Source organism: Anas acuta, chromosome 5, assembly GCF_963932015.1.
Source record: "Anas acuta chromosome 5, bAnaAcu1.1, whole genome shotgun sequence".
NCBI classification, from domain to species: Eukaryota; Metazoa; Chordata; class Aves; order Anseriformes; family Anatidae; genus Anas; species Anas acuta.
Genome location: NC_088983.1, coordinates 62,799,584 through 62,815,815, shown reverse-complemented (window position 1 = coordinate 62,815,815; position 16,232 = coordinate 62,799,584). Strand labels below are relative to the sequence as shown.

The 16,232-nt window shown below is 46.0% G+C and overlaps 1 protein-coding gene across 4 annotated transcripts in view; it reads right to left on the bottom strand.

Annotated features, from left to right (window-relative positions):
* Positions 1-13,880, bottom strand: part of SWAP70 (switching B cell complex subunit SWAP70) — a 36,024-nt gene extending 22,144 nt beyond the window's left edge. The window contains exons 1-4 of one of the 4 annotated variants that reach the window (XM_068685302.1): positions 13,663-13,880; positions 12,699-12,881; positions 7,454-7,594; positions 1,794-1,967 (exon numbers count right to left, since the gene is read on the bottom strand). In XM_068685302.1, the coding sequence (XP_068541403.1) occupies positions 1,794-1,967; positions 7,454-7,594; positions 12,699-12,881; positions 13,663-13,761 (597 nt within the window). In that variant the 5' untranslated portion in view covers positions 13,762-13,880. Of the gene's footprint in view, positions 1-1,793; positions 1,968-7,453; positions 7,595-8,107; positions 8,231-12,698; positions 12,882-13,662 lie in introns of all 4 variants that reach the window. The other 3 variants (XM_068685301.1, XM_068685304.1, XM_068685303.1) reach the window with 3 other exon arrangements.
* Between the last annotated feature and the right edge of the window lie 2,352 nt (positions 13,881-16,232).

Here is a 16,232-nt window from a genome sequence, read left to right as displayed (position 1 = left end):
AAAGCAGAAAGGAGTGCATTGAAAAGACAACATTCCTCCACTGGCTGCCACATTACCTGTGTGGTCTAAGGCAAAAGGTTAAAGAGTGAATACAGGCATTGTATGTGATAAAAACAGAGCAGCCTTTCTTTGCCAGGCTCTCGAAGTGTCCTTTAAGACCACTGCATAGCTTAAATCTTGCCGTAATCAAGGATATGCAGACATAGATCCACCCTGGAGTTTTACAAATAATCCGAGCAATACAGGTTAACCCTGGGCATTACGGAGAAGAAAAGCAGACACCAGTAGCTACAAGAGCTGGAGAACCTCCTTTGGGCCCAGCGCTGAGTGCCACCAAGCAGCAAGTTGCCATTGGCATCAGCTGGCTACGGCAGCACAGCCCGGGGGCTGCCTTGGTGGAGGGGTCATGAGCAAGCACCTGAGAGCTGGCAGCTCGGAAGCATCCAACCATGCCAACAAAGAAGGAGATGTGAAACAGCTGCCCTCAGGCAAGCCAGGCTGCCCAGCCCAGAGCACAATGACAAACCAGAGACGGGCAGATTTGAGTCCCAGGTTCAACAGCCATTAATGGCTCTCACCTCCTACCAAGGCCAAATCTGCCACCACTAAGAAAGGGAAGAGCTGTGCTGGTTTTTATGAACACGATCTCCACCTCCTAGAACTGAGAACAACAAGAAGAAAGCAAGAAGACTGTCCTATTTCTCCCGGGAATGTAAAAAGGCCTAGTGGGACCCTATCATCACCAGCCTGGCAAAACCACAGATGTGCAGAGCGAAAGGCTCCTGTGAAAAAGCAAGCAGTAAGGCAAAAGCAAGTGGTTCACTTCGATAGGCAAAAGGCGCTCTCTCTACTTCATGGTTTGGCACATCAGCTCAGAGTCACCTAGTTATGCCATGTCGTCTGACTCTAACTTTTCAAAAATTTCTAAAAATGTGTTAATTGGTAACTCCAGTGCTGTCCTGCTAACCCCGGGATTCCTGCAAAATGTTTTGCAGAAGACTGTTTATGCCTGGAATTCTGATCTTTCTCCTTCTTGCCTCACCCCTCCCCAGAGGGAAAAGCTTTAAATTGTGAAGATTCCAAAATCTTGCTTTAGGTTTAAAATACCTATTTGAGTATTGCCCCTACTTGCTCATGCGCTTAAGGCATGAAAAGATCTCCCTGGCATTTTGCTCACTACAGTCGATTCCTCCAACCATTTCAAGCAAGAGTGTTCAGACGGTGGCTGCTTTTGTTCAGAAACAGACATCATCTGAAACCTCTGTACTTCTCCTTTTTATCAGGAGGGTGACATGAGACTAAAGATTCATCTTGCAAGTCGTGGTAACACAGAGCAGAGAGGAGAATTTTTTTTAGAATCACACTGATGCACTCACTGTGCAAAATTTTAACCACATATAGGCAAGGGCAGTGATTAATTATCCCAACATGTACTACTCGTGAGTGAGATGAGAACCTGAATAGCTCCAAGTGCTTGTACTGGACAGTTGTCAGAGACCACAAAATAAGCTGTGTACTGGGGGCCAGCCAGCACATCCCACTTGCTCTGGGCTGTTTAAATGACAGACAAAAATAACCATCAGTATCTAAAGCATCCTGCAGGATCCCCACATATGCATCCCAGAAGACAAAGCAAAGCACCTGAGGCCTTACGTTATTAAAGGAGGAGAGTTAAAGTTTTACATCAAAAGAAAAAAAATCTCTGAAATCTCTAGGGAGTAACACCCATTAACATAGCCCAGCTGGGGCACTAGGCAAAGTGATGTTAAATGGCAAAAGGTTTTTTTTCTTACCTCCTCGGGTACAATGATTAATGGATATTTGTCCTCTGATAAGAAGTTAAAAATAACCCACACTTTAAATGCATCTTCATCACTGATCTGCAAAGGACTCTTGGAGAGGTTCTTTTTAGCACAGAGAGTCCAGCACATTCTGTTGAATTCAACCTTGTCGAAGTTTCCTTGAACCTAAAATGAAGAAATTGAACCCAAAAAAAATTAATATGCATGAATGGCACAGGATAACAGACAGACAAAGTTTAACAGACGAAGTCGTACTAAAAGCACCAAGGAAATTCTGGTTTGCAAGAAACGTCAAGGCCCAAAACGAGCACTGCCACAGCCCGATCTGATTTCCTGCACCGGGCAAACTACAGAATTTCTGCCAGTCAAATCTGCATCCAACCTCCAATTTCTGGTCGAGTTAATAACACCCTGACTTCATGTGAAGGAGGCTACAGTGCACTTTGCGTTTCCGCTAGCTCATTAGCCTTAGCTCCCAAACCATCCTCATAAACATTTTTAGCCCCTGCTGCCCTTCTGTTGAACACTAAGACAACATAGTCAATCTGGAAGCCATTATAACCAAAGCTACATGTGGACACGCCAGAAGTCACATAGGAACAGTAATTGGAAAAGACCATTAATGTTTTCTCTTTCTCCGACTCCCAAATCTTCACTTTACTGATAAAAAAGTTCCTCAACTGTGTTATCCTTTACCATACCTAGCATCTGTATATACGCATCTGTGAATTATTTACATATCCGAAAGCTCTCATTTCCTCTATTTTGTTTTTAAACCCTCGTTTATGTTAGAGATTAAATATATTTATCTCCCTGTAGCCTTGCCATGCTACTTCTTTGCTGACATGAACCTAACGAAGACACGGCCTGCACTGTCATGGAAGTCTCTTGAGATTTTGGAAAGCATGTGTAAGAAACAGGGTCTTGCACCTCATCTGGGAACAACACTGGTCATATTCTTGGCCATTTTTTTATGATACGCCAAGTTTGGATGCTGCAAGGACACCATCATAAGCTGCACAATTTCCTATCCAGGCTGGTACCTGGTCAGGTATAATGGAGGGTGAGCCACAGTGGCTGAAGTCAAAGTTAGACGAGGGAAATGGATTGACTGATGTGGGTGGAGGAAAAAAAGAAGGCCAAGGTAAACAGGAAGCCAAGCCTTTGCCCACCAGCACTTTACAGCACAGTTTTCCAGGGCTGAAAGGTGCCTCTGGGCACCGCAGGCAGGGCACCTTGGCACGCGCAGCCGGCAGCAGCCACGGGGAGACAGACGGCAGGAGGTGCCTCACGCGCGGGCACAGCTGGGGTAAAAGCCAGAAGCTTCTGTGCATCGTGCCAGAAAGGGGCATCACAACCCAAGTCACCCCCAGCACTTACTGCCACCAGGATCAGGCAGTGGCTGAGCTGGTTTCAGGACGGCTCTGGCTGGGCGGCAGCACGCCACAGCCCCATGCCAGACGTCTGCCTTTGTGTCAGAATCCAGCCTTGATTCTGAAAGGGACTTCACAGAGAGTGCCCATGTGGCACCCGCGGCACGATCAGATGAGCACACAAACCCCAGCTCTCCAGAGTAACCCTCCAGCTCACCTCTGTTGTGGTTTGTTTGTTTGTTTGTTTGTTTTTCCGAAGTGATCACTGGCTGGCTGTTACATACATAAAGGATATAATTACCAAAGCGTTGTTCTGGGGTTACTGGGAGCTGGGGGTGGAACTAAATGCTTCTCTTTAAAGAAGGGAAAAATTTTCCCTGAACAATTTCATATAGCAATGCTGTCTGTTTCTGGTACATAAATTCTTGAAGTTCATTTGTGCAGGGTGGAAGGGGAAGGGAGGAGAAAAGCCCACAACGAAAACCAAATCAACTTCACAGCAAGGTCCACGCCACACAACCCCTGGCTGGGCTCCTTGGCTGGCAATGCTGCACTCCAGCTGGCTGTAACAATAATTACTCCACAGGAATAATTACTCTCCAGATGTATAAGAAATAATTTCTAAACTGCTTCAAAAATGTAAAATATTTGAACAGTTTCTGAAGTTATACTTCAACTCATTTGCAAAAGTCCCTCTGGCTTAACTAAGAAACGGTAAAAATAGAAAATTTTCAAACAGGAGGAACTGATGACCAAAAAAACCCAAGTCAAAAACACATACACATGGTGCTTTTTATTGACACAGGCAAAACATATTTCTAAAAAACAGATTGGGTCAAAGACTACACTGGAATTTCAATTTAAGAAGAATTTCCCAAATGGCTTTAGTTATTGTGAGACTCTACTACGAATCTTATGCTGATGCCGTCTTGATGTGAAACTAAAATGGGAGATTTATGAAACTCAGCTGAGAAACCAGAATTTCTATTCCATTCGGCCAGGATACTCACCCTGCTTGCAACCTGCACAAACATCACACAACTCCATTGCTTAATGCAGGAATGAATCCTTGCAAAGAGATTTTTCCTGGGCGCTAGTACCTGATTTTAATTGTACTTCACAGAGTTTGTCCACATTATTTGAAGTCACCTTATTATTTGGAAACTTCTACAGTACACTACAGCTGCACAGCAGCTATTGCTTTTATTTAGTAATCTGTCTGAATGATGGAACATGCGACATGAACCAATGCTGCCAACTGCTTAGGGTCTTAGAGGTAACACATACTGGCAAGACACCTACTTTCCCCTTCTGAGAAATTCAACAAAATAGTCAAAAGAAAAAATGCAGCAAGCCCCATACAATTTTCTAGATCTTAAATTTATACCTATAGGCAAAGTTTAAATGACCATCATCAGTAACCTACCCTTATAACAACAGAATACCCATATAACAATATAAGGGTTTTCAAATGATGCCCTTCATTGTCTGCCCCCCCCATGACTCTCCCCTGCTAAATAAGGCATGCTGTAAAGCACCACGGCCAGCATTACTGGAAGGAAACAACATTTTCAATTGGTATTAAAAAACACGCATTGTAAACACTGGAAGACATCTAATGCAGCTATGAACCCAGGTAAAACAAACAGTGAAGACGTTATCTGCCTGCTGAGTAACAAGAAGCATGGCACTGGAGCACATCATTCAGACAACACGAGTTATTCAAATTATTTATTCAACTTTCCTATTTGGATAAAGAAAATCGTTGCAAACTCTTTGTCTCATCAGACTGGCAATTTTGCCTTTCTTGATGATTATTTGGTTTTATATACAGAGGCTCTATTGCACAGTAAATCAAGGTAAGCCGGCACTAAAGGATATAAAAAGTGTCACTTGCATTTAAGAGTATCACAAGGGTTATTTTAAAAGATTACAAAGTCTACCCAATAAAAATATAACAAAATTCCTAGAGTCACAGTTACATATCTCTTTTAAAAGAAATATAAGGATTCATTCTTCAAATATTTTGCTGGCATTTTAAGGCAAAATGCCTTGAGATCAAGCTCTCTCGTAAGCCAGTTGCTCAAGAAACCAGAAAACACGTAACTGGGGTTGAGAGAACTTCCTCTCTGTCTGGGGTGATGAAGTACTGGTCCTTCGTTAGCAGCTTTACTCAGCAATATGAATTAATACCATTTGTCCTACAGTCACCTCATCTAGAAGAACAGACTATGCCTTGGAAGAATGAAGAAAGAAGAGGGTTCTTGTTTGCCTTTTTTGTTTGCTTGTTTTGAACAAAGGAGCCGTGCCATGACTCAGTGACTCATCCCACTGCATGTTGCCTTTTGGCCTGACGTGAAGTCATCTCTGACAGCTGTGATGCCACAACCAGTCCACAAAGGTAGCCTTCTGTCTGAAGAATTTCTCTGATTTTTAATACTACATATATAAACTGTTTTGAGACATTTAGTCAGGATTAAATAACGTGAAGTTACTGGCAATTTAATACTGTCCCCTACCATTTCCAGTTAACAGTTAAGATAAACCAATGCTATTGGTACATCATGCGATCATGAGACACCAGAGTAGGGTATGAATAAAAAAAAAAACCTAGGGTATGAATAATAATAAAAAAATACACAGTCGCAGTCTTTCCTTTCATAAGAAAGCAAGGCAGCATGCCCTGTGCTTCTGCCATGGGGTAGGACGACGGCCAGAGCAGCCAAATGCTGTAAGTTCACACTGACTGCTTTATGTAACCAGGTCTTTCATTTTTACATTAAATTAAATTATTTAATAAATCCAATTGTTCCTCATTTCCATAACTTTCTTCCTATAAATGCCTTTTAACAATAAAGCATGCTTATACTTGGAAAAGCCCGCTGTCTCTTTTTTAATTTGCCTTAATGGCTTGCTGCTGCCTACAAATGGTACTAACAAAAAAAAAAAATGTGGTTCAGCCTCTGGAATCCTTCACTTAGAATAAAATACGGCCTTCCTCCCCCCCAGAGTTGTATACAAGCTGCTTGGACTCTATCACAGGAGCTCAAATCACCAATACTAAGTGGAAATGAGATCAAAACAAGATTTTCCAATAGGAAATAGCCAAGGCAGCCAGTGGGTACCCTGTAAGTGTTAATTATGTTATTAATGGCCAACAACGGCCACACACAAATTAGCACAGACTAGAGAGGTAGAGGAGCTTAAGACATATGAAGCTTTTCCTGTTTCCAGGGTGACAGACTGCATCTCAGGTACATATCGTATTTTTCACCTGTATTAAATGTAGATTAAAGTAGAGCAAAAATTAGCAAACTTTGCTTTGGAGCTCACGTAATCCCCAATTGCCACACTGGACTTTTCAGCAGCAGGACTTACCATAAAAGAAAGCAACCATCCGTGTATCCCTGAAGCCACAAAAGCAAAGCTTGAGGGTTTCAGGGGCCAGCCACCAAGAGTAAGAGAAACCAGTGGTACTGAAGCTAGCATGTACATACTGTAACACAGGCTGCTTTGTACTGTCCAGACCAGTTGCTCAGCTGAATTTGTCAGCAAGAAAGCAAGACAGCTTTTTACTTTCAGGAATTTTAACCTAAATCTGAAACACGCAGCTCCTCGAGGTCAGCTCTGGCCCAGGGATTGCCTCCACTCAGAATAAGATGAAGAGCGGTGGGAGGGAAACCCTGCTGGCCTGGCAGAGCTTCCCCCAGAACAACACACAACATGAACCACAGAAGACCAGGGAGTGCTCAGGCACCAAGGGAACAAACTCGTGAGATGAAACTTAGCAGCACTCCCTGACGTTACCCACTGTCAGTACCTGGGGGGATCTGTTTATTAAAATCCCTCATGAATAGACATTGCAGATATTTTTCCCATCCTGTTGGCAAAGGAGCCCATGGGAACTTTCTGTTATAGCCATAGTCTAAGGTGGGACAACCTATAGGTCCAAGACACTTTCGAATCGTTTTAAGGTGTGGTGCTTTACGAACACGGTTCTGCATGAGCACAGCTCAGATAAGCACCAGATGTTACAGGAAACAGAAACCAGGGAGAGAGGAAAGAAGCAAAGAGCAGTGCACCCTGCCATTTTAAGGCACAGGCTCTCCAGATCACCAGACCTGCCACCACCCAGCAGAGACGCTCACAACCAAAGGTCTTCAGAGCAGGAGGCCTCCTGCAAGCACAGGCCGACTGCAGAGACAACACCCTAAGCAAAGATGCCATGACACAAAACCCGGTAAAGGGAAAAATGAAACACAAGAACCCCAAACTTACCTTTTCCAAGATGAATTTGTTTAAATATGGCATGTAACCCTGATTGGAAACCGGTCCTTCATCATCATCCCTAAAGTGCTCTTCCAAGGCCACCGGGTCGTGGGGAACATTTAACACCGTGCACAAGTTGTGAGAAAGGACCTAGGGACAGAACAGAAATCAGTGACACCACTGTCGACCTCACCAGGCTGTCTCCCCCAGAACAAAGCGACACCTTCATATCAGCATGAGTTCTGCCCTGAAGGTTTCTGTCAAATTTTTATATCTTTATATATGTATATATAGATACATAAAGGTATCTAAAGGTATATAAAGTCATCTCCAAGAATGCGACTGCTTCCCACAGTTCCAGTTTCACAAAAGCAGTGTGATTACAAATACGTCCAGTATTAACTACAGATTTCTCTCACCTGCTTGCTTTTGGATTACTTTTCAATATTCTCATCGTGTTTTAGACCGTAAAGGAAAAGCAACGCTACGGAAAGAGGAAGGGCTGAGATGTGCTTCTCCAAGTTTTATTTTAAAAGGGTATTTGCATGAATTATGTCAAGACCTTAACACCCACCACCTCTCATGACTGTTCTTCAGAAATCGCCCTCAAGAAGCTACATGCTTGGCTAGTTTTAAGGAAGTACAGAATTGTTGAAAACTAACTGGTAGCCAACACATCTGAACTTCTTCGGCGCGGGCCGACTTTTGCACACCCAAACTGACAGCTCAGGACCAACAGGAAGGCAGAACCAGAGTAACAGCTGCTCCTCTGCCACCAACACTTTCCTAAGAAAGTAAGATTTAACAAAACAAAGCAAAACAAGAGAGATTTAGATCAGATAGAAGAAAGAAATGCTTCACTCAGAGGGTGGTGAGGCCCTGGCACAGGCTGCCCGGAGAAGCTGTGGCTGCCCCATGCCTGGAGGTGCTCAAGGCCAGGCTGGATGGGGCTTTGGGCAGCCTGGGCTGGTGGGAGGTGTCCTAAGAAATCAAATGTGTGCCCTGTGTTTAAAACATGGTTGTTTTTTTCCCCAAATAAAATCATATACATTTACCTTTGTATGTGCTAAGGAGACATGCAGAATCTAAGCACTAATTCGCATGAAATACTACAGAGATAGCCCAAAACAGGAATTGCATTCAGAGAACTCCTGTCTACACACTGCCAAAGTGACCCTTTCTGCTAGGAAAGCACATAGCTCCACAAAAAATGCGTATTTTCATGCTTGCATGCTAACATGAAGCCACTAGATCCAACCAGAAGTTACAGAACAGGAAAACAACATCAGGCAGATCACACCAAAAGCTGCATTTCCCAGAGTAGGAAAACAGTACTGGTAAGTTACCACATTTCAGGCTGCCTCCCACGGGCACCCGATTTCCCTCCAATCTATCCTTATTTTTAACAAACAAATTATACCAGGTAGTTGAGTTCGTGTGGTTTACTGCTGGGGGAAAAACATGCTGGCATGCGTGTTTCCCCTTGTATTTAAGGCTTCTGTTGCTATTTAGGGAAGACCAAGGGATAACCAACTTTCTGAGAGAAACGTGATCCCACTTTTGCAACTCGGCTGCAGCTACCACAGTTCACCAAACACGGCTGATCTGAGCATATTACCAAGGTCACCTAAATTCTCCACGAAACACTTTCTCATCATGTCCTCTCTACGTATTTCTTTTATCCCTTTCTTGGCCTTCTTGCTGTGCTGGGGCTGTCAGAAAGTTAGGTGCTTTCCACATCAAACAACCAAGTACCAGGGAAGAATTCCACTTCCAGCCGTTTTCTGAGACCTGCCTTATCTGCGGCCTCTCCTGCGCCCAGCGCTCTTTCATGGTTCAGGAAATTCCTCGGCGCCTGCCAAAGCCTGCCATTCTCCAACACGGCCGAGCGCCAGATGAATTCATCACTCATGGGGCAAGCCTGAAAAATCCTGCGACTGAGGTCTCCTTTCTTTTTGTTCTCCCAAATCTCATTATCTGGACCATCGTATACTCTAATGATTAACCTTATTTTAAACAAACAAAACCTAAACGAAATCCCCCCCAAAAATCCCACGCCGTTAATAGCCAAGTACCAGATTAATTAGGGTACAGAAAATTGCCTTGCCTTGCCGAAGCTCCGTCAGCCACGAGGAAGTTTTGCCCCAGTGAGGGCTGCTCCGCAGCGCGGCGGGGTTGCCAGGCAGCTTTGTCTTTCAGCACTTGTTATGCCCTGGCTGCCACGCTCAGCAACCTACCCTTGTGCCAGAGCCAGCTCCTGTCCCAGGGCAGCGACTTCTCTCCGTGCTGCAGCAAACGGGCCCGGTGGTGGGCCCCAGGCTGCCACCCACGAGATGCTGCCTGCGGTCTGCAGAGGATCCCAAGCACGGCGCGCTCGCTGTCGGTGCGGTTTTACCCCTGGGTGCTGGTTTCCAAAACACTGACCTTCACAGGACATTGAGCAGGTGGAGAACTGTTACCAAATGAGTCGATCCATTGAACCTCATCCCGAAAGGCAAGCTGTCTTTCTGAAGGAAGTGAAGACCTGCTCAGCTACTTCTTGCTCAGGGAGAAAAATTTGGCCCAGCTCATAGTAGGGCCATTGAGAGGACAGATTAGTCCTGCAGTGGCTATTATCACTTTCTTCAGTACTTTTTCTTCCCCTTCTTTTCCATCTTTCAGGGGGTCTCCTCCCTCCCCCATCTCTTTTTCGGATTTGCAGACCTTGGCACTGCGGGTCCTGCCAGCCCCATTCAGCGGCTCCGTGTGCATTCACTGCGAGGCATTCTTGGCTCATCTCTCCCTGACATCCATGTCAGCGGCCAGGCAGCCAAGGGACGGCTCCTCGCAAGCACTTTCCCTTTTCCTTTTTTCACCAGCGTAGATTTGGTGTCCCCCCATTCAGCAGCTCAGCCTCCTCTTCCCCAGCCAGGACGAGTGTGCTCAGGCCGGGTCCCCGAGCCCCAGGCTCCGCAGCCCGCTGAATAACGCGGCGGCAGGGCCCTGGGTGAGTCACAGTGACTAATTTCCTACCGTCCCTCCATGCTGGACAAAGCCAATTGTCCGCCTGCGGTCCTGCCCGCTCGTCACAGCCTCTCAGCCTTTCCAGCGCCTTGCTGCATTGTTCGAGGTCTTCCTCTCCCTTCGGCCACCCCCGGCCCCTGATTGCGCCATTGTTCCTCTTCCCACCGGCCGGTGACTTCCCATTTAGTAAGAAGGCAAAGCAAAGATAAGAGGTAGGAAAATCCTGTCATGGCTCGGGTACAATTAAAGACCGCTTTAGGTTTTCTAAGCCTGCCTGGTAACTTTGGTCACCCACATCCTACAGGCACCAACGCGAGCACATTTGCACGAGGTGCTCGCCATCCGCATCCTGCGGGGAACACGCCAGGAGCCCAAGACGTTGCAAATCCACCCCAAAGGCAGCACAGCAAACAAAACAGCCAGGTAACCCCACTGCCAAAGCAGAGACAATTCTCCAAGCGATGTCAGGGAGAGCTGCCAAAGGCAGTGTAAAAAACCTGCTACGTATTAGTTCCAATCCTACAGACATAATACCAGGGAGGAGCATTATTGGTTGTTACGTGTTTAAACCCATTTAAACCCCACCACTTTGGGATACAGACGAAAAGCAGACAATGCTGACACGTTAGAGGAGAAACTTTTAAAATCAGTCAATTTTAAAATAGTAGATTGCAAGGAAGGTGAAATTGGATTTAAATATAGGAAAGCAAGCGTTTCCACACAGCTCATGCTCAAACCACAACAGCAGCTATAATTACAACCACAAAAATGATACTTTACCTTGCCATATCAGTGTTTGAAAGTGCTGAAACGTGCTGACAAAGGAACAATTGTGTCCATATTTAAACACAAAACTTAAGAAAAGAATACATAAATGTTTCTGCAGAAAAGAAGGGTAAGATCTGAAGCCAGCAAAATAACAAAACCTCTGGAGATTACTGATCAGACCAAAAATTAATTTAAAAAAAAATCAGTGCACTCTGGAAGAAGATCAAATTCACAATTACGCAGAGGGCTGACTTTACTGTCTTTCCTTAGCAGCTCAGACCACATATGGAAGATATAAATGCATAAAAGGCATCTTGAAGTCCTTACTATTCCAAGCTAGTCCTGGTTTTTCCTCCGAGTGTTTGCTGTATCTCCAGGCTACAAAAGAGAACCAATTCACTCATCTCCATCCTCTTCCTCTGAATAGATTAAAACCAATGTATGATGCAAACCTTCGTAACACATTCACTTGTATAACTGTATTTCACAAAAAATATTTCTTTTTTATGGATGGTATAAAGATCACTTTTGGGTGGAGAAACTAGAAGCTGCTGCCTTTAGCAAGCAATGTGTTATACTGAGGACCTTCTGCATGATGATGGCAATTCCTTATACTGAATTGCACAACTCAAAGACAAAGCTGTCAGCAAGCTTCCTTTCTAAGGGCTGAAGACTTCAGCAAATTACAAAACCGTACGCTGTTCTCAGAAAGCAAGTTGCTTTTTACCAAGCTTTTTGATAATAGGAGTTTCACTATATTATTAAATTTCTTTTTCTAATACTGCTGATCTGTACTAACCCATTTACCTTCAAGGCTCTTCTCTCCAGCTTATAGGGGTGCTACTTTTTAGTCATTGCAACGTGGATGAGGAATACGTTACTGTGAAATACCTTTACAGTACAATACAGCCCTAAATCAATCACGCAGGAACTTCTGCCCTGCCTATCCCAACAGCTGTGGCCATAACACGTCCTTTTTGTCTGCAATGGGACTGTCAGCTCAACACCCACATTCATCATTTGCCACAAAAGGCTTCACAAGAATACTCTCCACCTCTTCCCAGGTTTCCTGGAAAACTAATTCTTGGCGGCGGAAGGCAGCAGCCTCATTTCAGACCTGCTTCTGCATTTGCAGATCCCCCAGCTGACACTTCCATCAGCAACCTTTATATCATAAACTGCACAGATCCACGGAGACACTTTTTTTCCAAGCCTCTTCTCTCACAGAGACAAATATTGTGGAACTGCAGAGCGCTTTAAGAGTACGTCTGATAGGTAATGAGGGGACAAATTTAATTTCCTCTCTCCTTTTTATTTTTCAAGCTTTTTAAAACACAAGCTTTTGTAGGCGTAGGACTCTAGTGAGACAGATAACCGTGGTTGTTTGGAAAGATAGCTGGTAGTTTAAAACCCAGCCAGCTCAGAGAAAAATATTAAAGAAGAAATGATGCCGCCTCTGTCGGAGGAAGCCCTACAAGCCCACCTGCGTGCTGGCTTCTGCCTTAGCCACTCGCTCCCCCCAGCACCGAGGGCTATAAGGCCACTGCTTGTCCACCGACTGCCACCGCGACACGTGCTGCAGACACACCTCCTGGGAGATGGCACCAAGCACACGAATCGCCGCCGCGTGCACCAGGCAGGGCAGCACGACAGGAAAACAGGACTCCTTTAAAAAAAACGTGATGAGAAAAAAAACCTCTCTGCAACCTGCTGCATGCGGCCAGCCCGCCAGCACCACAAGGCGAAGGCTGGCTGTGCGGGCTGGCCTCTCGCCCGGCTCCTGCACGCACACGGGCACGCCTGGCCGAGCGAGGCTGGTCTCACGGTGAAGAAAAGGAGAAGAGGAAGGAGCTGCGGGCTGCGGGCGCTGGCTGCATGGCGCTGAGCACAGCCCGGGAGCTGCTCCCACAGGGCTGGGGCTGGAGCTGCTGCCACAGCCAGCGCAACCCCAGCGCTCCCAACAAGGGCCCTCAGTCTCGGGTGTCAACAGGTGTTGCGCTCTCATCCAAAATATTTATTTAGTCGGATGCTGGCTATTATGCCCAGGCCAAGCCGGTCCCATAAAGCAGGGCCAAGATGGGATTGGGTTCAGCGAGCTGCCTGAGAGCTCTTTTAGGAGCACAAACATCACTTCAGAGCGTGAGCCGGGGAAGAACGGCACAGTTGGAGCCTCTTGACTGATTCTCCTGTTTATACTCGAATAAGAGCGCACTGTGGGACCTCGCTCTCCCCTTGCCAAGCTGAGCATTTCCCTCGCACGCAGCCAACCCCTTCAGACGGGACCCTGCGGCTGCCCCACGGCGGCTTTCGGCCACAGGGGCACCGAGGACAGGCGGCTGCAGGCGGAGCAGAGGCAGCACGGGGCTGCTCCCAGCCTCGCCGTGGGGCTGCCCCGGCCCCCTCGGTCCGACCCCGGCCCCCCGCGCCCCCCGCGCCCCCCGCCTTGCCTTCAGCTGCGACTTGGAGACCTTCCCGCTGCGGTCGAGGTCGAGCGCGGTGAAGGCGTGCCAGATGGACTTGAGCAGCTCCTCCTTGAGGCCCACCATGGCCGGCCCGCCGCCCGCCGCCCGCCGCCGCCGCTCCCGCTCTGCCTTCGCCTCGGCCTCGGCCCCGGCCGCCGCCGGGCCCGCCCCGGCCGCCTCAGGCACCTCCCGCCCCGCCGCGGCGGCGGCCGCCGGGGGACGGCGCCGGGGCGGGGCCGGCGCTGAGGGAGCCGAGCAGCGGGGTCCTGGTGCGAAGGGGACGGCGCCACCAAAAACGCCACTGCTTGGGGCAAGCCCCGCTGTGGGGGCAGCGCGGGGCCCCTCCAGCTGCGGGCAAGGCCGAGCTCCCCGCCCGAGGGGCGGCACGGGCAGATACGGGCTGGGGAAACGTTACCCCGGGTTTGGCACTTTAGGTGTTGCAGGATCTTCTCGGGAAAAAAAAACAGCCCCAAACATGTTCACAGGCAAATAGAAATGATGTCCCCATGAGAACCTCCTGAGGCACCTCGAGGCACACACCGCTATAGCACAGGGACACCGCAGGGGAGCTGCCTGCAGGCACCTGCTGCAAGCCCACAGCTGAGCCTCGGGGACACCCCCAGGGACACCCCCAGGGACACCCCTAGCCCCAGCAGGGCCTGAGGCCAGGCACCAGTGCAGTTGCAGCACAGGCCCAAGTGTCATGGATCACTAATCCATGATCTACACTGCTCACCTGGTTGGGATCATGAGAGATGACCAGATAGTGAATTAATACCAAAGACTGATCGGACTAAATTTCTTAGCAAATCGGATGTGCTAGGATTATAGCTGTTAGTATTACCAGAAACATCTGTCATCTTGAAATACACGAACATTTCTCCAATTGAAGTGACCACAACCCCACGTGAGGAAGGAGGCAGCTTTTGTATATACAGGTCAAGCTATTTTATTTGATAACTGAACAACCACAAGGTTGTCAATAAATACAGATCATCCCTATTGAAGTGCGTTAAAACACAGGTAGGTTCTGTGAAATGTCACAACTATCTTAATTGTTTTTCCTCATACTGATAATTATTAGCTTGAGTGTTGACCTCATGCTTTAGATTTGGACTTTTGTCCAAGTTACACGTGAACTTCCTCGTGCAGGGACTTTTTGCACAAAGTTCAGTGATTTTTTAGCACGTTATTTTTATAAAATGATCAAAAAATAAAATGCCTCACAAAAAGTAATTGTCAAGAAAAAAAACACATGCTTTTCTTCCAGACTTTTTCCTGGCTTCTGTTATTCTTAATTTAAGTGACATGGTTAAATCCAATGCCAGAAGAGGATTTGTTTTCCACTGAAGATACAAATTGTCCCATTCAGATGAATAGAGTAGTAAACCCATGCTTAAATATTTTTTTAAAATTAGTAGTCTCCATAAGCCTCACCTGCTTCAGTTTCTGGTAGTTCATCAAAAAGATACAAGTTGTGTGTAAAACTAATATCTTTTTTTATATAGACACACACATATAGCTTTTTTTTTTATAGGATTGAACCAATTGATCAAAAACATTTAAACTGAAGTTCATAGTCAAACAAACCTGTTGAACAAAATCTTTGTGTTTTTTTTTAAGCCTAAAGAAACACTTAAATTACAACGGCTAGCTGCATCCACATCCGAAGTGTAACCCTGGGCTATTTTAAGAAACAATCCCATTAAAACTGACTAGTTGGGTCTGTGCGTGTCAAAACATTCTGCATTCAAAACCTTTAAAGATAAGATTGACATATAATCTGTAGAATGCTAACAGTGATCACAATTATGAAGCCCTTACTAGCACTACATAAACTCTAATTCATTTGCATTACATATGGCAAAAAAGTAAGTTCTGAAACTTAACACACTTCTGCTTTTCTTGGAAAAAGTCTGAGATCTCAGCAACTTTATTTTAAAATCTATGCTGCTTCTAATCTTGTTTGCTCACCGTGGTTAAAAGCATGACCGAAGGGTGTTGGGGAGAGCAGGGAGGGAAAACTGGCTCACAGTGTCAGAGTGACTCATACTTTCAGGAAGGAGCTTTAGTTAGACCTAGCTAAGGGCCAGCCTTAAGAGGTAGGTCACTTCTCTGTTCCTCCTCCCTTCAGATTTACTCGTTAGCTAAGTAGCAAGTATTTGTTAGGGAGCTCCTAGCCAGAAGAAAGATTACGTAGTTAAATTGTCACTAATTTTGTTTTATGCCACTGAGTCATTTAAAATTGCTATCAAGGAAAGAATTCAGACACATTAAGCAACTCACAGTTTCTGCTCACTGTTAGCTCAGAGAAAATCTTCCTGAACCCTGACTAGGAGTCATTTTCACTCTCAGCACAGCTAAATTGAAGCAAACAGAAATTGAAGGCCATTAATACAACTTTGTAGCCGCCTTTGAAGAAAACCATGTCTAGTACCTGTCATTTCTCAGCAATGTTTCAACAGAAAATGAAGTGAATTCCAGTGTTAAATGACCAATATATTACTGTTTCTGAACAGACAGTCCCACCCTAAAACATTACAGAAGCATTGGGG